Source organism: Lycium ferocissimum, chromosome 2 (genome assembly GCF_029784015.1).
Source record: "Lycium ferocissimum isolate CSIRO_LF1 chromosome 2, AGI_CSIRO_Lferr_CH_V1, whole genome shotgun sequence".
Taxonomy (NCBI): domain Eukaryota; kingdom Viridiplantae; phylum Streptophyta; class Magnoliopsida; order Solanales; family Solanaceae; genus Lycium; species Lycium ferocissimum.
The window spans coordinates 47,125,907-47,148,215 of record NC_081343.1 but is presented as its reverse complement, the minus strand read 5'-3'; the positions used below and the strand labels follow the sequence as shown (position 1 = coordinate 47,148,215).

General features: G+C 35.5%; 3 protein-coding genes across 4 annotated transcripts; 2 read left to right on the top strand and 1 right to left on the bottom strand.

Annotated features, from left to right (window-relative positions):
• Positions 1–1,033: 1,033 nt before the first annotated feature.
• On the bottom strand, positions 1,034–6,610 carry LOC132040833 (uncharacterized). The gene is made up of 3 exons (XM_059431518.1): positions 6,509–6,610; positions 1,520–1,739; positions 1,034–1,383 (listed from the first exon to the last, which is right to left on the bottom strand). The coding sequence occupies exons 2-3, from the start codon at positions 1,709–1,711 to the stop codon at positions 1,240–1,242; spliced, it is 336 nt and encodes a 111-aa protein (XP_059287501.1). The 5' UTR covers positions 1,712–1,739; positions 6,509–6,610; the 3' UTR covers positions 1,034–1,239.
• A 2,841-nt stretch (positions 6,611–9,451) lies between these two features.
• On the top strand, positions 9,452–14,735 carry LOC132040817 (pentatricopeptide repeat-containing protein At2g35130). 2 transcript variants are annotated; one of them, XM_059431500.1, is made up of 9 exons: positions 9,452–9,614; positions 10,576–10,760; positions 10,839–11,071; positions 11,731–11,980; positions 12,298–12,345; positions 12,481–12,626; positions 12,831–13,036; positions 13,554–13,678; positions 13,958–14,735. In XM_059431500.1, coding segments are annotated over exons 1-9 (1,779 nt in total). In that variant the 5' UTR covers positions 9,452–9,612; the 3' UTR covers positions 14,542–14,735. The 2 variants fall into 2 exon arrangements, with proteins under 2 accessions (XP_059287483.1, XP_059287489.1); XM_059431506.1 differs by lacking the exon at positions 12,298–12,345.
• Positions 14,736–17,580: 2,845 nt separating this feature from the next.
• Positions 17,581–21,230, top strand: LOC132040811 (glycine cleavage system H protein 2, mitochondrial-like). The gene is made up of 3 exons (XM_059431491.1): positions 17,581–17,806; positions 19,818–20,077; positions 20,874–21,230. Exons 1-3 carry the CDS (start codon positions 17,731–17,733, stop codon positions 21,000–21,002), a joined length of 465 nt encoding a protein of 154 aa, XP_059287474.1. The 5' UTR covers positions 17,581–17,730; the 3' UTR covers positions 21,003–21,230.
• The last annotated feature ends 1,079 nt before the right edge of the window (positions 21,231–22,309 follow it).

Here is a 22,309-nt window from a genome sequence, read left to right as displayed (position 1 = left end):
TTAAGTTTTTATTTTCTTTCTTTTTTCTTTTCTTTGGATTAATGGTCAAGGGATTGACTATAGAGGCATTTTGACAGCTATAGTCCTGGATGGCCTTTGAGAATACGCCATGGAAAAGAAAAAAATCAGTAAGCTGACGGCTCACTCTTAATAAAATGTTAAAGTAGTATGTTTTTCTATGTCATAATTTTTATTTACCAACAGATCAAAGATAAACATTTTGGAAATTTCAGCCACCAATCCCTGACCCCATATTTCTTCTCCCCTAAAACCTTTAATAATCAAAGCACCAACTTGTCCAGAAGTGGTAATGGCCAACTTGTCCAGAAGTAGTAATGGCCGACCATCATTTCAGGCTAAAGATATTTAAGTCAAAATAACTGTTACTACATTGATTTCTTCTTTTTTAATCAAAGAGACTACTGTGATATTAGTTGATTTTTTTCTTATACAAAGACCAGCATAACTTTTAACATTTAAATGTGTTTTTTTTAATAAAGCAGCCAACGTTTAAAAAGCAAAGCCATTTCAAAAGAAAGAAAGGAAATAGAAGAGCAAAAATACAGAATAATTAAAGCCTCTGAATTCATTATTTGCACACTCCAAAATGCCCTGCATAATTATGACCACGTAATACCTCCAATTAACACAAATGATATTGGATTTGAGCTATGATCAAAACCCAGAGAGTGACAAAAGAATTCATGGATACTCAAGGCTTTGTTAATAAGAAATAGAATGCTTAGGCTTCAAAAATTTAGCTCTCTTAACTTTTGTGCCAAGTCAGAAATCACATCAAGAGACAGTTCATAAGTAGCAGCAAAGTGAAAAGAGATGACGAAATGGCAACAGAAGACAATGAAATCGCGCTAGAGTTGTCGGAGAAACCCCAAAATATAAGGTTTCTCCTAACTTTGTGATAACTAACTAACAAGACATAAGGCAAGCTAAATGATCCCATACCAACGGGCTAGAGCCAGTTTTCAGTTTACACAAGCTTATTTCAGATTAACGACTTAATCGATTCCCTAGATTGCTCCAAACTCCAGAAGCATCATGCATTATGTTATAGCCAAAATAATAACCACCACATAAACAATGTATCATCACCTGAATACAAAGGTGCAATGCTATTTCATAGTAACAGCTTTCAAATGTTCCAAAGTACTAATTGGCTGCACTACATCAGTCGATTAGCAGGACAAAATTACAAAACTGACCATGAAAGAGTTTCGACAGTTACTGAACTGAATCAGCTGCTGGAGCTGCAGCTGCTGCATGATGATTTACAACCAAAGGAGGACGCAGAGCTTTGTGATTAGCTAGTTTCTCCTTACGTGCATTGTACATCTCTTCTGTCTCAATGACAACCAATCTTTTCACCTAAGATCAAAATGAGAGATACAGAAAATATTAATCTTCATATGGTAACTACAAGAGTACATATACCAGACTAGACAATTAAAGGCAAGACAACTCATTAAATTAGTCCATGTCTATAGCATGACACTATTAAAACCTGCTGAAGCATTCCCCTAACAGTAGGTGTGTTCCATCGCATTACAGTCCGGTTGCATTTGCGAAGACGCAATGCCTCAAGGGTACGCCTATGGAGTCTCCTAGTGCCTGGGATACCCCTTACAAGGGTTATGTATAGATTAGGGCTCCATGCGACTGGAGTACAAGCTTTAAAAGCGTTGTAAGCACTCATCTCTTCCTGCTTTGCTGCTTCTGCTTTCCTGTAGCAGAACAGAACTTTTCCTTCAAAAGCAGCACTTCAATAAAAAAGAATAAGATTTGCAGGGATAGTTCCAGAAAGAAAAGGTAACGAGCATCTTAGTAAGAAGAGTAGGTTAGCTGGAAATCGGAAATGAATTCTGAAAAAAGGAAAAAAAAAACAGGTAATAAAATTCACAATCAACATATTATAGAAAAAGTGAGGCCACAATGGGTGGACCTACTTTACACAATCTGCAGATCATACACTCAGATCATTGCAGGAAATGAGGTTGCTAAGTTACAGGAAAATATGCACAATCATGTGCAGGTGGTTGCTGAATATTGTGCGTACTCTAGCACAATTATTTGGTGGATGAGGGCATTTGGTAGGATGAGGAAACCAGCACAGATGGTATGGTGAAATGCTGGTTTTCAGGAAATATGGCATGAGAACAAAAGAGATTGGACATAACTGGTGTACTTTGAAGAACTCTGGGGCAATTCAGATGCAATGATCAAGTACACCAGGAGAGTAAACACTAAACAGTCATGATGAGGTGGAAAATTGATTGGTGCTGGTTAGTGTGGAAAGAAGTTTTTGGCAATTTGCAAAGCATGATAAATGGAAAAACAAGGACATCAGCAAGCTTGGTGGCTCAGACCTGTTGATTCCAGTTTAGCATGGATAACAAAAGGTGACCAGGAATCAAGAAGCTGGCTGCTAAATGATGTGCAACTGCAGGGAATCAGTGCAGCTTAGATTGCGCAGTACTGCTGGGGCATAACACTGCTGTGTACAGCAGCCAGGAAAAACTACAGCTGGTTGCTGTACACAGATACTGATGCTTCTTTGGTGGATATTGACAACTGATGATAGAAGCATCATAAATGCAGCACCTATTGTTGCTGGTGTGAACCAGGAGGGGAACATAATGATCAAAAAAAAAGGGGGGGAGGGGGGGGGGGGTGGTTGAATATGCAGAGAAGGCTGGAGGTGTTTGCTAAACACCAGAATGATACATGGAGAAATAAGGAGTAATGCTGCTTTTTGACTGCTGGTGTGAGAACAACTTTGCACATCAGCAGGAATCGGAATAAGTCATCAGCAGGAATTGGAATAAGTTACTGCTAGAATTAACAAGGAGACACAAGGGTGTTGGGGTGGAGAGAAATAGGGATCACTGCCATCATGTTCAAGTCCTATGGGAAGAGAACATGATGGTAATTTATCTACTCACACTGGTTTCTGTTTTGCAGGTACCTTGGCAAGGAAATAACGTGCAGGTTTCGCATGGATTCACAAGAACAAAAGGAGGTCACAAAAGCTGGAAGATGGCTGCATCACTGATCTGTCAATAATGTGGAAATGAGGTGGTGTAATTTGAGCAAAAAGAAACAAAGGCTGCAAGATACATGCAGTAACTGAAGGGAATCACTGCAGCTTGAACATTGAGCAAGTACTGCTGTTTACAGCAGCTACAAAAAGCAGTGCAATATACTACAGTTGGGAAGGATATTGCAGGAAGAGATACTATTATAGGACAACCTGTTATTAACTGTACATTTGCAGATTGTAGTCGGCATATGAGCAACAGCTATTTCAGATTGATATACACAGCTATACCAGTGGTATACATGGTATACTGTGATATTATTTGGACAGTTTGAACTACAAAGTTGCACTCATGATCTATTTATTGCTTGTTTCTCAGTGGGTGGTATTAGCACCCCGGGATGCTCATCCTACTGAGGAATTATCAATATTTGGAGAATGTAATGTCCTTAGGCAAGGTCCGGATGATTTGGAAAGAAGTAGACGAACCACCTGGTTTTTGGAGTGCAAATCTAGTGTTACTGATAGATAAAGGTTACATATGTGCAGTCATGAGCTTTTGCAGGACTGTAAGGACTGATATACACAAGTATACTGCTGATATACATGGACTGTTGGCCAATTTGTGCACCAAGGGATCAAACTTAGGACACAATTTGGTTGACAAGAAGAAGAACAACATACAGATATGCATAGTAGATGGGATTAGCAGCTCATTTCTTCAAGTTTTAGTTTTTTACCACATTCTTATTTTAGCAATTTGTAGTGCCAACTTAAGCCATCATATAAGACTTAAGTTGGTCATTAGTTTAATTCTTGCATTTTTTTTATTAGCCATTTTGGCTACCTTTGTAAAGACTCTTTAATTTGTTTGCTTTGAGAAAATTTATAAAATTAGCCCTAGGCTCACAAGCCTAGCGGACTTTATTTTAAAAAAAAAAAAAAAAAGTGAGGCACTCAGAGAAATAAAATTCTCTGTAGTGGGAGAAAACTGCATCACAATTAACACAAGTAAACTCATAAGTTTGGGATGCATGCGATCTGCCTAGTAGTTAGGTGAAATTCTGCCCCTCTGAGAAGAACTTCCATATAGTAGCCGACTAGCCATAAGAGGTCACCCCATGAATGAAAACAAATTGTAATGAAGAGCCCACCTCTCCCTAACGACATAAACTTATAGATGGGTCAATTCACACAATTCAACATGTCATCAGAGCAAGAGACATGCTGGAATCGAGTCTCACGCTACCCAAAATTATTTCACATACCTGACCCAAGAAAAAAGTCAAGTCCATACATGAGGGAACATATTGCAGACATATTCAAATAAATAAAGTATCCATTCTTTTGACAAAGAAAAAGTACCCATTCTTTAATAGCTGATCTTTTCAATGAGGCGATTCACACGATTAAACACACTCGTTATGAAAAGGGAATTGCAACAACTGAAAACATACTTTTTCCAGAACAATGTACAACAAATAAAGAAGAAAACTATGGAAACAAGAGAACTCAATGACTTTGTGTGTTTTCGATAGAAGTAGAAGGGATACTTACAGCAATAGACGAGAAGAAATGTGCATTCATGGTTTTAAGAAGCTGCACTAGTTCTTAAACATGTGTAGTAGTTGAGCCAAAGCAAGACTTCATTGGCAGACTAAACTAAAATGGTTGAATAACTTAGACAAATCTGTAAAAAGGTGTAGCAAGTCCCAGGTAAAGAGAAGTAAAAATGGAGTTCATACAAGCAGCCCTGAGACGCTTGAATTAGAGTATTTGACAAACCCACATTTTACAAAATCACCAGTATTTGATCATTCAAACTTCAAAGGCAAGATAAAAGATGTGAAAACATAACATAATGCACCAAAACTGAGCCTTTCACTTTCAGTGCTATGAACCAATGATGGGGATAATCAAGCCTAAACCGTTGATATTTTACTTATTATCACTGCAATTGTTTATGTTTAAAAAAAAAAAAAAAATTAGACATAATAAATAGCTTTTTCACTTTAGTCAATTTTGACCATCACTGGAAATGTTCAAGAACAAGTCATTGTAAACATCATTTTCTCAACTATAAACACAGCTTTTTCCTTTAAGTTTCCCTCTCATCCTCTGATATAAATACCCATCTCAGCTTTTCAAGAAACATCAATGATGATCTCTCATATTTCCCAAGATTCTTTTACTATGGTCTCTTTGTATTATTTTTTAGAAGAGTAATTATTGGGACATTTCTGTGCCGTTTAGAAATGCTAAGTATCTCCTCTAGTCAAATCAAAGAAAATTGCTTCCCTAGAAGCAAAGAGGATAGTCAACAGCGAGAGGGTTACACATACCATTTATCTCTACATGAGCATATACATAGGCCCTCTTTCGAAATTGAGTGAATGAAACATAATACAGCTTGAGACCTAACAAGACTTAGGGTCTTTTGAGAAAGTAAATGTTTGAATCTTCCTGTTGAGGGAGTTTTACCTTAGAAGCTTCAGTGACACATCCCCGAGAAAAAGAAATTTAAGGTCCTCTTGAAAGTGTGGTGAAATTTTTCTCAAGATCAAATTGGTTGGTTAGCCACTTATCACTAGATACAAGTTTCTTGCATCTACAAATAATGCAGACAACTATAAAGATGTGCATTCCTCTGTTACTGCATAAAAAAACTGATATCACTCAAAGATGTAAAGTTAATCCTGAACAAACAGTTTGCTATAGGTAGCACAATCTCAAGCTCTGTTAAGTGCTCGTTTCAATGAGCTTCACTTTCACTACATCTAGGAGTGCCTTCCCTCCACCTCACTCACTTCTTATTCTTTTTGGTTCACTTAGACCCTGTCTAACTAAATCACAAGGCAAACTCACGGCGTAGTGGCCCCACACGAGTATGTATACCCAAATAATAACATCCATAACTTCCAAAACGTAACCAATATCAATTTTTCAAGACGATAAACTCATTGATCTCCTTATCTTAGACCTTAGGTTCTTTATTAGTAACTTTTAATCTTACTCTTCAAACTTCCATATATCTTGTCTAGGTGAGTTGAAGACTCTAATGGATGAGGTTGGACCTTTCTCTACCCCCAATAATGACCAAAAGCTGACTTTTTTTTTCTTTTCTATTCTTGTAAAATATTCATTTATCTAGTTAAAGTCTTGAAAGCAGTTTTAAATAAAATTCAGCAGAGAACCCATCAACGAATCACAGGTTTCCATTCCATTACAGCCTAAAATAAGCCATTTTTAGAGACATCCAAAACCATAAACAGAAGGTTTATTTACAAGGTGCAACAATAGGCATACACACACAGTCCAAGATTACCCCTAGATGCAATTGAGCTATTGAAATGGACCCAAAAGAAAAAATAAAAAACTTAATGCTCTCATACTAAATAAAGGGATAAAAATGATAAGAGCAAGAATTTGTTGAAGATAAAAAAAATAGTGACTTACTTGGTGGAATGCTCTCTGAAGTGAGAAAGTGTGCTCCTCTGGGTTTTACCACGCAACGTGTTTGGGGTTTTAGGAATTGAGTGAGACTCTTTGCCTTTGCTTGGGCTGCAAATATTGGTGGGTTACACAATGGGTCATTCGCTTTTAATTTTCATTTTTTACTGGTCTTTAATTTTTGGTCCTCTAATTGATGGTCTTTAATTTTTGTCCATTTAAGCTAGTACCATGAGGTTTGGGGTTTGAATCCCGACTCAATTAAAAAAAAAAAAATTGCAAGATAGAGTTTTGTAGCAAGACAGGCATATAAATTGTTTGGATATATAATTGTTACCATTTTCCTTCTAAAAACTCCAAAACGTTGTTTTCATCACTCCAATTCACTCACAAAAATTCCAAAACAACTCCAATTTGTATTAGCAGAGAGACAAGCAAAATAATTAAAAACTAAAAATAAGGCCTGAAATATTTTATTTTATTTTAAAAAAAATAGACTTACAGTTACGGAGAACAACAGTCGGTGTGGAACACTCGCGGCACGGCGGCGAGTGGAAGGTACCGAGGTGGACTGACGGCGGCGATTCTTTTTTCTTTTTACGGGGAAAGAGGGATTTGCAGCAAAAAAGAAAAATACCTAACATAAAGGAAAGATTAGTGGTTTTAGTCTCTTAAGTTATGGCCTAATTTCATTTTGATCCTTTTTTTTTTTTTTCACTCGGTGTGCGGTACTCGCATTAGAGCCCGATTATATACGTTCGCACCGCGTAGGGTTCCATTCGAGGGAAAGCACTCTTTACCAAGGGTTTTTTCAAACTCAAAATTTGAATCCGAGACCTCTGATTAAGGGAGGAGCAGCCCCATCCACTGGACCAAGCATATTTAATCTTTTTAGAATAAAATCTATACGTTTGATAGAAAAAAAAAATTCCCGAAAACTGAATAAAATTAAAAAAATGATTTTTTTCCTAATGTTATTTAGATTCAATCAATGAATACAAACAAATAAAATTCAAGCGACCAAATCCAGCAAGGCTTTAAGCAGAGTTTTGCCTTCAGATATAAGGCAAAATTTGGCATGCCTAAAGGCAAAACTCTACCTTAAATGCAATTCAAACTCTGCCTGAAGGTTGAGGCAGAGTTTTGCAGGCAAATCTCTGCATGAAGGCAGAGTTGCGAATCCAAACTCAACCTTGTGAATTTTTTTAAAATTTTTGATTGAGCGGGGTTTAGAACCCGAAATCAAAGGGTTCTAGCGAAGGCTAAAAATTAAAGACCACCTCAAAATAAGGGCATTCGTGTCAATTGCCCTTTGATTTTTTTCCCTCAAATCCATTTTTTTGTGCGGATTTCCCTTCAAACGCACTGGTCTTTAATTTTTGCCCCTCAAATTGGTGGTCTTTAATTTTTTCCCTTCGCCTAATACCCCGAGGCTCTGGGTTCGAACCTCAGCTCAGTAAAAATATATATATATATATTTGGAAGACAGAGGTTTGAATTCGCAAGAGTGAGGCAGAGTTTTGCATTCGAAACTCTGCTTAAGGCCTAACTTTGGCTCGAATAGGCTTAACTTTGCTACAAAACTCTGTCTTATGATTTTTTTTTTTTACTGAGTCGAGGTTCGAACCCCAAACCTCATGGTATTAGGTAAAGGGCAAAAATTAAAGACCATCAATTTGCGGGACAAAAATTAAAGACCAATGCCTTTGAAGGGTAATCATGCAAATGACCCCCTCCAATCTGCGGTTTTAATTTTTGACCTTCGCCATTTTAAGTAACAAAAATAATTATAGAAAATACCCTGATATAGAGAAAAAAAAATCGGTCTACCCTTATCTATGACCTAATTTCGCAAGGCTTAAGCTTATAGAACTTTTCCCTTGTCCGACATAAGTTTTCTAGGAATTAAGTTATCTGACATAAGTCGTGTAGTATTTATTTCGGATGGCATAAGTTTATATTTTCGCATCATAATATAACACAAGTTATGTCTATAAGGCACAACTTAGATCCTACAGAAAAGTTCTCTAAATTTATGCCGGATAATTTAATTCCTACAGAGCTTATGGCGGACAAGAAAAAAGTTATAAACTTATGCCTTGCATAATTAGGTCATAGATAAGGGTACTTTGACCCATAAATTTTCATTAAATGTAAAGCAAGAGCAAAAATTAAAAATCAGCAATTTGAGGGACAAAAATTAAAGACCACCCCCGAAATAGGGACAATCCGCCCAAAAATTGAGGACAATTGCTTGTTACTTTTTGGAATTTGGGCTAAGTTACGAATCTTGATCTAATTTGGTTCACCCAAGAAGACTCAATTGATCAAGTTTTGTGGAATTCTAAATTTCTATTTCTCCTTCCCTTCCCCCATTTATAATTTAAAAAAAAAAAAAAGGAATTTAAAAAGTTTATCTGCTATGTTATAATTCATTTTATTTTGTTGGTCCAGTCTGTTATGTCATACACTTTTTACGTTATATCAACACTTCTTAACGTGAGATAAAGTACTAGTTTCTTGAGACAGTACTAAACTACATCATGCATCAAACATAATTTATCTTGAGAATTTTTATTATGTGCCTCACACAATTGATGAGACTTGTTTTGCCACACAAATTGGTAACCCCAAATATGACACTTTCAATCCACTAGAAAAGAAAAATAAATAAAAAATCTCACACGAATAATGTCAAATATATAAGGCACATATTAAAAATATTAATTTATCTTGGGACATGTATTCTTTAGGAGGCAGTGTTGAAGGTATAGTTCGGCTGAACCCAATAATTATGATTGAGGATTTGTACTAGTTTATCTCAAAAAAATAATTCAAATAATATAAATTGTTACTTTAGAATCAGTTAACATAAAAACAATAAAATTTAACTCATAAATTTCCAATTTTGCATCTGCCTCTAAGACACTGTGTCCGTGTGGAGTGAGAGAAGGGGAATTTAAGATGATGTTTGGCCATCGTGTGTTTGTCTGCATGCGTAGTAGAGTAGATATTTTACGAGGTACCCACTATTATCTTTGTAATTTGTACATCAAAAACAGAGCGTTGGTTTTACAGAAGAAGTGAAGGCTTTATCTTCATATACATTCATGTAACTCTTTTAACTTCTCTTCTTGTGCATTTCATGCTTTTGCAGTCAATCTTTCACTTACCAACTCCAAGTTATTGTTTTCTTGAATTTTTAACTGTCATTCATTCATTTATACTTTCTTGAGCTCTGCAGCAGAAAAATATTACATTTTTGTCTTTGAACTCTCTTAGCTGGACTGAGATTATGTAAACATGAAACTAAGGAGTAAGAGAAAATAAGATTTAAGAAACATAGATTGAGTAATGAAGTCTCATACAGTGAAATTTTAATTGGAATTGTTTGCCTGTTATGTAGTAGTACCACTTTTGTCATTCACCTCATGTACTACATGTGTTTGTGAGATGAACTCTTAATGCAACTTTTAGTGTTGTTCTGCCTGACTTCAACATTTCCATCATCTAACAACTTTCTTTCCTTCTTCATCTTCAAGAACCCTGCCCAATGACCAATTCGACCGGATTAGAACTTTAGAAATTAGGACTTGTAAGAAATACAACTGAAAAAATGTATAATTACTAAGTACAGTACTTGTTTTAGCCTTTTAATTAGATTGTGCCTTGGTACTGAATCGTAGCCCCTTCTTTTTGAGTATCTCCTTCACAGCTAGGATACTTCTTCAAGGTTAAAGATACTAGAAACCAACAATGAGATTATGTAATACTGATTGAATTGTGTGGGTTTTGTGTCATATGCCCTATTTGGACCAGTTTATTATGCATCATTTGAGATTTTAATGTGTTTGACAACTTTATAGGCACTTGCTCGGAATTAGTTTATGTCTGATGTGGAGCCATTACAAACAAAATCAGTCAGCTCAATGTGCTATCTTGTTTCTGATATCAATCTGTGTTACCTTGTTCTGATAAATTATAGCATTCTCCATGGTCTATTCATGTGTCGGGTGATGCATTAGGAGCATAAGACTAACCAAGTAGTTTTTCGTTTTCTGAAAATATTGTAGGTTGGTCTCTAAATGTCCATTGAATCATATCCTTTTTGAACCAAGAATCAGTAAAGGCGGATTTAGATGGAAAGCAAATGCCACCAATGATGTTCCCGTTGAGAAGTGGAAGCAAGATAGCATTTTCATAGATAGACGCGGCAGATTTCAACACTTTGATCACAAAAAAGTTTCAAGGAAAAGATGTAGGTTGATGTATAATGGCAGTAATTTCATACATGTGTTTCTCCCTCCTGATGCCAAATTCATGACTGTTTGCGCAGGTGGTTCTTTAAGGGGCAGAGGATGGAAATATGGATCTGGATTTGTTGATGGTATATTCCCAGTGCTAAGCCCAATTGCGCAGCAAATTTTAACTTTCGTAAAGAAGGAAAGAGATCCAGAGAGGATTTGGTCTTCCCTGGACACTCTACGTCCCAGCAATCACACTTGGGATGATTTAATTAATGTAGCAGTTCAACTTCGAATCAACAAACAATGGGATCTGATCATACTGGTAAAGATCTTGTATATATTGCTCCATTTGTTCATATTCTGGCTTCATTCAATTGTCTGTTTGCCTGCGTATTTATCTCTTAGAAGGGGTGTTTGGTTTTTCAAAACCGTACAACTACTCAATTGTCATACGATAAGGGTCCTATCACTATCCACCCATAAGGAGCTGTCTTCAACTCAAAATTTCACTCGAGAGCCAAAAATTTGAATAAACCATCGATGATGTGAGTTAGTTTCAACATATGCTGATTAAGTGGAGTAATGGAATCAGTAAGCAACATTTCTTATCCTTGGGATTTTTTTTTGTGCTTTGAACTGTCCGTTACACTTTAGGCTTAACTCCTCTACTTAAATGTGCAAGGCCATTTGACGCTGACAGACAGTAGAATCACATTGTTTATAATGGTTTTTCTATTATGTATCATGTGTAAATATCTTCCATAGAATTTTGAGACAGCTCATGTTTGAATAATCAAGTGGAAAAGCATGTACACCTGTCAGCAGATCATTTTTCCGAGGAAGTTGCTTCAGACTTGGCAAGATACAATACAATCTAGGTCTAACATGTTTCTGAATGGCTTCAATATTTCCCATTCCAGCCTACAAGATGGAGCCTCATATAAATGATTAATAATTATTAACGCCAGAAATAACTTGCAGATGTGTGAATGGATACTGTGTAGGAGTTCCTTTCAGGCAGATGTGATTTGCTACAATTTGCTTATAGAAGCTTATGGGCAGAGTTCACTAGTTAAGAAGGCAGAATCTACTTATCTGGCACTTCTTGATGCTCGCTGTGTCCCGACTGAAGATACTTATGCACTTCTTCTGAAATCTTATTCCAAATGTGGGATGCTAGAGAAGGCTGAAGCTGTCTTCTCTGAGATGAGGAAGAATGGCCTTCCTCCAAGTATGTTTTCTTGTTTTATGTTTTATGTTTTATGTTGTACATACTATACGATCAAATGGTATTGTTATCACAATCCATGCTAGTTGAAATTTGTAACTACTTCCTCTTTTCTACAAATGAAACCTCATCCTCCTTTTTTTTGGATGATTTTATGAGCTCCTCAAAAGTAGAACCAATTCGGTGCAAATTATGTACAATGTACAAAACAACAAGCCTATTGCTCTAGAAGAAAATCAGTTAACATGTCTTATAATTTTCACCAAAGAACTAAAAAAAAATGAACACTTATATTCCCAATCACTTGTTGGTGACTGTAGGTATTCTTTTTTGCCAGATTTGTGAGCTGCTCTTGCAGTTTTCATTGTGTGAGTGAAGAAAGCTTCAAATTCTGCTCACATAAAGGGAAACAGATGACTAAATATAAGTTATTTCCATTGGCCTTATATGCAGTCCATATACTTTTGAGACTCAGCAGAATATGATCTTTCAGCCATCTGCAGGTGCTCTTGTGTATAATGCTTATATTGATGGGTTAATGAAGGGAAGGAATTCACAAAAAGCATTGGCGATCTTTGATAGGATGAAGCGTGAAAGCTGCGAACCATCTACGGATACTTATACTATGCTGATCAACTTATATGGGAAGGTAAAACAAAGTAGTTAGTTTGTACCTGTTTCTGACTCTTTATTTGCTGGTACTTAAAAATTCCTGGTGGAATCAACATGATAAATTTGATTTATATACAGTTCCGTGGCTCTTGTTCTTGTGCTAATTCACACTTCTCTGCTGACGCTGCTCTATCTGTCTGTCTTTGTGTCTCATTGATTGAATGACTTATTCATTATGCAGGAAAATAAGTCCTACATGGCGCTAAAGATGTTCAATGAGATGAAAACTCAGAAATGTAAACCTAATATTTGTACCTACACAGCTCTTGTGAATGCATTTGCGAGGAGTGGCCTATGTGAAAAGGCAGAAGAAGTCTTCGAAGAGCTACAAGAAGCTGGGTTTGAGCCTGACGTTTACACCTATAATGCCTTGATGGAAGCTTACAGGTGAACACCGTTAATGTTTCAGTACTGGACTCCGTTTTTACTGCAATAATGTTAACATAATCACATGAGGCCCATCCTCCATTTCCAGTATATTTAGACCATAATAGAAGAGCCGATGTTATTTTGCATGGCCATTTTTATGGGACTCAATCATGACTCCCTTCATAGTGCGGGGTCTTAGTGTTGATTATTTGAGACATCATCATGTAAAAAAGAAGGAATAGTCCTGTTAGGATTTGCAAATATCTAGCAAGGGACTGCATTTAGCTGAGTATAAACATGACCACTTAACTATTTTCTGCAGAATCATGCCTTATGCATATTTAGAAATGTCATTCTGCAATCTATAGCATATCATGAACATTCTTAACGATGCAAATCAATAAATGTCCACAATTTTTTCCGAACATGTACATTCTTCTGTAGGTATGTTCAGAGTTATGTTTCCCCTTCCACTAGTTCTTTTCTTAAGAATTTACTTATCTAAAGGAAATAAATTGTTGTATTCGTTCAATAGTCGTGCAGGCTATCCTCAGGGTGCTGCAGAGATCTTTTCTCTCATGCAGCATATGGGCTGTGAACCAGACAGAGCTTCATATAATATTATGGTGGATGCCTATGGAAGAGCTGGTCTTCATGAAGGTATCTTTTCTTATGTTACAAAGGCAATTCTCTCATTGCAGAGCGCAATAAATGCAACATTTAACGCATATTCATATAATATCCTGGAATGAGATCAAAATAAGAAGGTAGAAAAGAAAAGGAAAAGTTCTTAACATGAAACTGATGCCAAGTGAAAATGAGAAGTTGAAGAAACAAAGTGCTCTCCAGTCTTAAGCTATCTGTTTCTGTAGATAACAAGTTTAGTACCTTTGTTTCTGACTGATGCAGTTTTTCATTCTTCTGAAAAATATGTTTTAGATGCACAAACTGTATTTGATGAGATGAAGCGGCTAGGAATAGCTCCTACGATGAAATCTTACATGTTACTCATATCAGCCTACTCAAGAAACAGTAACGTGACAAAATGTGAGGAAATAGTGAAGCAGATGCAGAAATCAGGGGTGAAACTAGATACTTTTCTTCTTAACAGCATGCTCAACTTGTATGGTCGTCTTGGCCAGTTTGCAAAAATGGAAGAACTCTTGACTGTCATTGAAGCAGGACCTTACATAGCCGATATCAGCACCTACAACATCTTGATCAATGCATATGGACGTTCAGGATTTATCGCGAAAATGGAAGAAGTTTTTCAATCGCTTCCTTCTAAGAACTTGAAGCCAGATGTAGTTACTTGGACTTCCCGACTTGGAGCATACTCCAGAAAGAAACAGTACCAAAGATGCTTAGAGATCTTCGAGGAAATGATCGATGAAGGTTGCTATCCAGATGGTGGAACAGCCAAAGTGCTCCTTTCGTCTTGTTCAAGTGAAGATCAGATTGAACAAGTTACAACTGTAATTAGATCAATGCACAAGAATGTGAAGGCAGTGGAGCTGGTTTGAAATGGATTATGCAGACAGTTCTCATCTGTAGTCTTTCACAAGTGAGGATGCCTCTGATTTTGTACTTTGGCTTCATATCCGTGTGGAAATTAGATGTAGTGTGTGTTTTTGCATTCTTGTCCTAAGATGTAGTTGCTGGCTTTATTCTTTGACAAATTTGATAGTAACTAGAATTTGGCTGATACATTAGACAAGGTCAGAACACTTTTCACGGTTTGACACATAATGAGGAAGAAGAAACACTTAATGAGGAAGAAGAAACACTAAATGAAGAAGAAATTAATAAGAAATGAGCATTTAGGCATCATTGTTTGCACGTAATAAGGTCTTAATTTTAAGTATTCAGATTTCAGTCATTAAAAATGTTTGTTTTTTAGGTGTGAACATACATTTAGATCTACCATTAAGTGCGCATGTTTCATTTTTTTCTTTTTCTAAGAAAATTTTACAACCATTTAATGAATTTGATTAGATATGAATGATTAAGATATATAACAAAATTTTAAATATCATTAAGATGTATATTAATGTGTATTAAAGGATTCTACAAAGATGACGGTTAGCTACTACTCCATCTACTTTCCCCACTAACCGCCGCATTACTGTTGCCGCCCATCATTATCAACTATCACCACCCACAACCACTATTCTCATCCACAACTACTGCCGACAATCACAATGTGTCGGCCCGTCAACACCATTAGAACCATTTACAATCATTACTACCAATCACCATTACAACCACTAATCAATACAAAAATCATCACCATCATATTTTGTCACATTCGCCACCAAATACCACCATTAACAATCATTGTTACTCACTACTGCTCACAACCACTACCATCAATCCAACATCAACCCCAATTGACACCCACAGCCACCACTACCACCTATTACTACATCAACCACCATATAATTTCTTGAGTTTTTTTTTTTTTGATATAGTATTCGATTAATTTAGTATTTTATTTAAATTTTATATTTATCATTTTCAAAATAAAGACAAGTTTTATACATTCATAGGTTAAGAAAACAAACAATCTTAATTATTTTAGTGTTCAGATATTAATACAACATCTAAATATGAAGGCATCATAATCTTCTTCTTCTTTACTAAGTAAATAAGAAATGATTTAACAAACAAAAAATTGACTGATTTCATGGTCCTAAATTTTAGGAAAATAATATGGAAGTAATTATAATAATGTTACATGGTTCAAATGAACAAAAGATTTATATAAGGTAAATTCTTAATTGGTTTTTAAGTCTTATAGATTTCTTATATAGTTCAAATAAGAAAAGATTTCAGAATAACTTTTTATTTAATTTAAAATTCTCAAATAGTAGAAAAATAGTTAAATGATCGTTTTTTCAATGTAAAACGTATTTTTAAAGGATTAAAAGTCGACCAACATTTGTCTAGGAGGTTCGTGCTTTATAATAGTTTTTTTTTTTTTTTTTTTTTTTTGTTCACAAGACTTTTGATTAAGAGATGGAATGATGTACGATGCTTCACATCCTTTGATGCTCAATTTATAATAGTTAGATATAGATAGACATAAGTTATTGTTCAGTTTGAAATTTTGTATTTATAATTAAATGCTAGTACTCTCTCCCTCCCATTATATGTCACCTTAGCAAAAAAAAAAAATTGTCTCATAATAAGTGTCCGCTTAGAAGTGCCGTTTGGACATGATTTGAAATCTTGAGATGAAATCACAAGATGAAATCATGTTAGGACATGCAATTCGGATTTCTAAGTTATATTTTTTCTTACGGACATAAAAATCTCACAAGTTGTGAAAACAATCAAAAGATTCTTATAATTACCAAATGAGCAAGTCATTCCCATAACAAAATTAATACACTACTATAAGGCCTTTCTAAAAAATACAACATCAATTGATCAAATTTTAGTTCAATAAAATGGAAAATGAACATGAGAAAACTACTCTTTAATATAATCCTCCAACATGGTTGGTAAGAATAACTTTGTTATAAATATACTACCAACTTGTAGATCTTTTAATTTTTGATAGAAATGGTTAGTAAACATGATTATACTGATGCATGTTTTCAAGAGGAAAAAGTAATTTATTTTTATTATATAGGGGTAATTTAGTAAATTTTACATTGCATTATTGATTTCTTAATATGCGTGTTTTTTGCTAAGATGACACTTATTATGGGACGAATGCAGTATTAAATAGTACTCCACAACGACCCAGCCCCTCTTTCTTTGCTCTTCATCACTGTCAAAAAGAGCAAGATCTGTTCGTTTTTTTTTTTTTTTTTTTTTTATTACGCCGTTGAAAGCAACGCGAAGAGATCCGCCGTATTAAAATGCGGCGAAGAACGCCATTAACGACGACCTTATTTTTCTCATTCTTTTATCTTGTTAATACAAGAAGACCACCACATTTGGTGGGTGTTTTTTAGTGGAATATATTTTTGGCACACCGGAAAATGCCATCTCTAGCAACCTTTTTGTGTAATCACTTCGATGAGGAGAGAAAGAAGAGAGAGACTCTTGAAAAAAAAAAAAAAGTGAAAGACTTAAAAAAAAATCAAAAATTTAATATTAAATAAAAACTACTTATAAAAATAAAGTTTTAATAATTTTTTTTTTATCTCTCACTCTCTTTAGTGAACTCTCTTTGTCATTTAGGAGCAATATAAAAAGGTTCAACGGGGTGATAGGACTAAATTTGAGTGTTGGTTATTTCGCCAAACGTCAAAAAGGTATCGACTATTTTCTCTTATGTAAATAAGGTAATTTTGGAAGAGTAATAGTATCAATTTCTTCTTTAAAATCCTAAAACACTACTTATTTTAAAACAAAATAAAAAGCAAAACATCATTTATTTAGAAACGGATAAAGTAATTCAATGCTTAACTAAAACCCTAAAATTGTCAAAAGAAAATGTAAAAAATAAAGCTAGGAAACAGGACATGCTCCATGAGACCTTCCACATGGAATATCCTAGCATCAAATGTTACAAGTGACACCTACAAAGTGACACTCACCAACTTCTGCTGAATGAGTTTGTTGACACCTCGACCCACCAGCCACCTTTGTCTTTCCTATTATTATTGCTTCAATATTTATTTTCCACTTCAAAACCTTTTTACCTAATACATACAAGTGTGCCACTAATCTATATTGAAAGCAAACATTGAAAAAAAATGGCAGCAATGTTGTGGGCTTCAAGAGCTGCTTCATATCTCAGGATCTCAACATTTCACAGAGCTTTTGCCACTGGTAATATGGTTATGGAGTTATACTCCTTTTTCTTTCATGTTTAAGTGTTTTTTTTTTATTTGCTTTGAGTTGTGTGAATCTTGTTTATGTATTTTTTGTGTATACAAGAATTTGCCTGATCTGTCATTTTCTTGATTAAAGATCTGATTTTTGGAAGTGGGTTGTGGGTTTTGTGTGGTTCCTTAGATCACAGAAGGATTGTTGAGAGATTTGTATTTCATTTCGTTGAATTTGTACTCTTGTCACCTTTTTTTTATTATGGTGTGTATCCAGATTTTAGCAGTGTGTTTCTTTTGTATGGAGATGCTGATTGGGAAATGTTGTTGTGGTTTGCTTTATGCATTTTTTTTGAATTTTATATAATCAGTGGAAGAATCTGTGTTAGGGGTTTGTTCTAGGTTATGCAATATGTCACCTTTGGTAGTCTTAAAGTGTTTCAAGGTTGTTGTAGAGTATTGTGTGTGTATTGTTTTTCTTTTTTTAATAAATCTGTAGGCTATTTTTTTTGTGTGTGTGTGAGTGTTTTTTTTTTTTTTTTTTGCAGATGTTGATTGAGAGTTGATATTTTGTTGTTTGCTATGTGCATCTGTCCCTTAGATGCATATGTAATTTTTATGATGGAGACTTGATAATAACTTGTACTTATTTCTGATATTATCAGCGATATAGTATTGGAAGATGGTAATGGAATTAGGACTAGTGCTCTTTTTAAATTTAATGGCAGAGTGCTAAATTTTTGTAAATGCATCCATGTTTGTACTTTTTTTGTTTGCATTAATGTATTTTGAATAAAAGAGGTTCTAAAGCGGGGTCTATGAAGATGCTTAATTTGAATCATGTCCTATCATAGTTGTTATTCTCTTCCTTCAAGTGCCGGCCTCTTTAGTAGCTGGTTGTGAACTGCAGATTCTGTAGGTTTTCACGGATAGTTGAATGATTTTCTGTAACTATGTGAAAAATTCCAGTCCGCATGCCTTTTCTTTTCCTCTGTCCTCTATATTTGCACTGCAAAACTGAAGGCATCTTGTAGTACTCTAAGACTTCTGTTCATATGTATATGTAGAGAACATACCATTTTGTTTAAAAAAAGTATGTTTAGAGAACATGCTAAATTCCTATTCAGGTGCATTTGCTTAGCGAACAATCTGGATAGAGTTGGCAGGCTAAATATGTTCTTATAAGTTTAGTGTTGAGTTTGATTCTACAAGTGTTGTATGACGTTTTAAAGTCGGTCTCCATATTATAATGATTTGGTCATGTTTGACCTTGTAGATGCAATTCATTCCCTAAACCTTAGAAATAAAAAGGCGCCTAGAAAAATGAATTTAATGGTAGCGTATTCCATTTGCTTTTTGTTGACATTGTTGTAATAACGGGCAGCCCGGTGCACTAAGCTCCCGCTATGCGCGGGGTCCGGGGAAGGGCCAGACCACAAGGGTCTATTGTACGCAGCCTTACCTTGCATTTCTGCAAAAGTTGACATTGTTGTAATAGTCAAATTAAAATCCAATTAAGTTGTACACAAAAATGTTAATTTAATATTATTTTTTTTTGGGTAAATTGGGCTCAAAATTTTATTATTCTAAATAATCATGATGGGTTATTTCCTTGTGCAACATATGTCCATAGATGTTGTCAATATCCTGAATTATGGATATGCAAATTTTAGAGTGAATTTGCTTCCTATCGTGTTGCTATCCATACGTTTGACTTCCATGTTTTGTTTGAATCCACTGATTATAAAGGGTATAGTTTTATACAAAACCATAGAAACATTTGACCCGCAAAGTCTCCCCTTTGAATAATGTAGCAACGAACTACGGATATGCAGACACATATGACCAGCATCCTCTCTCCTTTCTGAGGTCAAAAGGAAAAAAAAAAAAAAAAAAAAACTAAAGAACCTCTAAAGCAATAATTTTTTTTAACAGACTGAAAGTAGCAAACAAAATTTGAAGCTTTGTTTGAATGACGTGATATGACTATGGTTTTGTGTTCAATTCTTTTGCAGTGGCCAAGGATTTAAAGTATGCAGAGTCTCATGAATGGGTTAAAGTTGACGGTAAATCTGCAACAATTGGCATTACTGATCACGCTCAGGATCATTTAGGTGATGTTGTCTATGTTGAGTTACCTGAAGTTGGGGCTTCTGTTGAACAATTTAGCAGTTTTGGTGCTGTTGAAAGTGTCAAGGCCACCAGTGATATCAATTCTCCTGTTTCAGGGAAGGTGGTGGAAGTTAATGAGAAGCTCGACTCCTCTCCTGCTCTGGTGAGTATCATATGTCTGTTATCTACATGCATATAGGTTAGAATAAAATGCTGAAGCAAGCATTCTTGCAGATGATATGGCAATGTCCCATTTGAATGTGTCTTTAGTGTTAATTCTAGGATATGTGCTTCAAGTTAGAATAAGGAGAATATTTTCCATTATTCTACACCTGAGATCAAGTAGGTTTATCTTCAGTCTTCTTTAGTGAAATGGATAATGAGGATTCATATCTCTCCGCAACTAGTCTGATATGAGGCGTACTAAGTTGTTGTACACTTGTACTACTATCATAAAATTTTAAGAGCCGTTTTGCTAGTCTGCAGAGACTTACTATTAGGATTTAGGTCTGAGCTCTATTAACCTATAAAATCTATTACTAAGTCAATATTTTATCATCTTAATCAAACATGTATGCCATGAAAAAGATGATATATGAACCTAATACTTAGTCATAAACTGTTTCTGCTTTGCAGCTCCAAGTGTTTAATTCTGTACCTCTTGGGAGTTAATAATGTAACTTAGGAATGTGCTTACAGGTTTATATAATCAGACCACTGTTTCTTTGAGAATATGTGGCTAACTAGAATCTGGCACATCAAATCTTTTCCACTTCTCTCAACATATCATCAAAATGTTGATTTTTGTAGCTCAACTCACCGATGCATATACTCCACAAGACTTGTATCAATCATCGAGTGTTCTTTATTTCAGTTCCAGCTGTATGATACTGTTTCACATTTCATCATTACTTGTTTGTGTATGGTATGTGATCTAATGTGCAATGTGTTAAATTTAGATCAATGGAAGCCCATATCAAGAAGGATGGATTATTAAGGTGGAGATGAACAACCCCGACGAGGTCAAATCGTTGATGGACCCTGACCACTATTCAAAGTTTTGTGATGAAGAAGACGCCAAACACTGATTGAAACCTCACAAAGTTGAGCAAGAACACACTTTCCAGCAGGATTTTTTCATAGTGCATAAAGAGGCTTTACTCCTAAGCCCCAGAAGGTGGAGAGTACTAGTAGTGTTATTTGGTCTTTGATACAACATTTGTTACCATGGCAGTTCTTTTTCTTTGCAAATAATTCAGTACTTTGATGTTGAATGTCATCTAGTTTAATTCTAGTAGTTATTTTCCTCTTCTGCATTTAGCCCTTTTCTAATTTTCAGTGATGAATTGATGTATTAAGCTCATTAATTAAAATGTCAACCTACATTTAACCCTTCCATCTGTTTTGCTTAACCGATCAGCTCTTACCTTTCCCGACACCCTTCACTATATTTTTAAGGCAAAGTTAATGTGGTAAATTGTTTTTCCTCAATATGGCATTACTGTTGAATGGTGCTTTTTAACGAGGGAAAAGGGTCAAATATACCCCTCTACTTTATTTTATTAGTCAACTTTATCCTCCGTAATGAAAGTGAACAAATATAGCCTTGTCGTCAATAAAGTTTACATTTGCACCCCTATTTGGATGGAAAAACCCAACCTTTGCACCTGTACTCCTATTTGGATGGAAAAACCCAAACCAAATTAAATTATCCGATTTTAAAAAACGGAAAAGGGTCAAAAACACCCCTGAACCATCAGAAATGGATCACATATGCCCTCCGTTTGTATTTGGTATCAAAAATACCCTCGCCGTTACCAAAGGAGGTCACTAATACCCCTCCACTTAACGGCTGACCATTTAAGTTGACGTGGCAATGCCACGTGGAAAAAATTATCCACGTGGACGGCCATGTCAGCCTCTCTCCCTCTTCCTCTTTAGTTCAGGTGTATTTTTGACCCTTTTTTTTGTAGTTTTTAATTATTTTTTTTTTCTAGATTTTCTGCACCACCATATAACCCCCCTCCACACCCCTACCCCCTATTTTTTTTTTTTTGTAGTTTTTAATTTTTTTCTAGATTTTCTACACCACCACATACCCCCTATCCCCTCCACACCCCCCCCCACCCACCAAAAAAAAGCGTTTTTTTTTTTTTTTGAAGTTTTTAATTTTTTTCTGAATTTTCTACACCACCACATACCCCCCGACCCCCCACCCTCAAGTGGACACCCCCACTGTTATACCCCGCGTTTTCAAAAGCATAAGTATGACATGTACCTCATCGTAGAAATGGAGTGTCGGAGACGTCCCATGATGTTTTGAAAGGCACAAGCCATGGAAAGTACGTAACAACGAAGAAAAAGGGTGAATTACGACCTCGTAAGTCGTAATCGG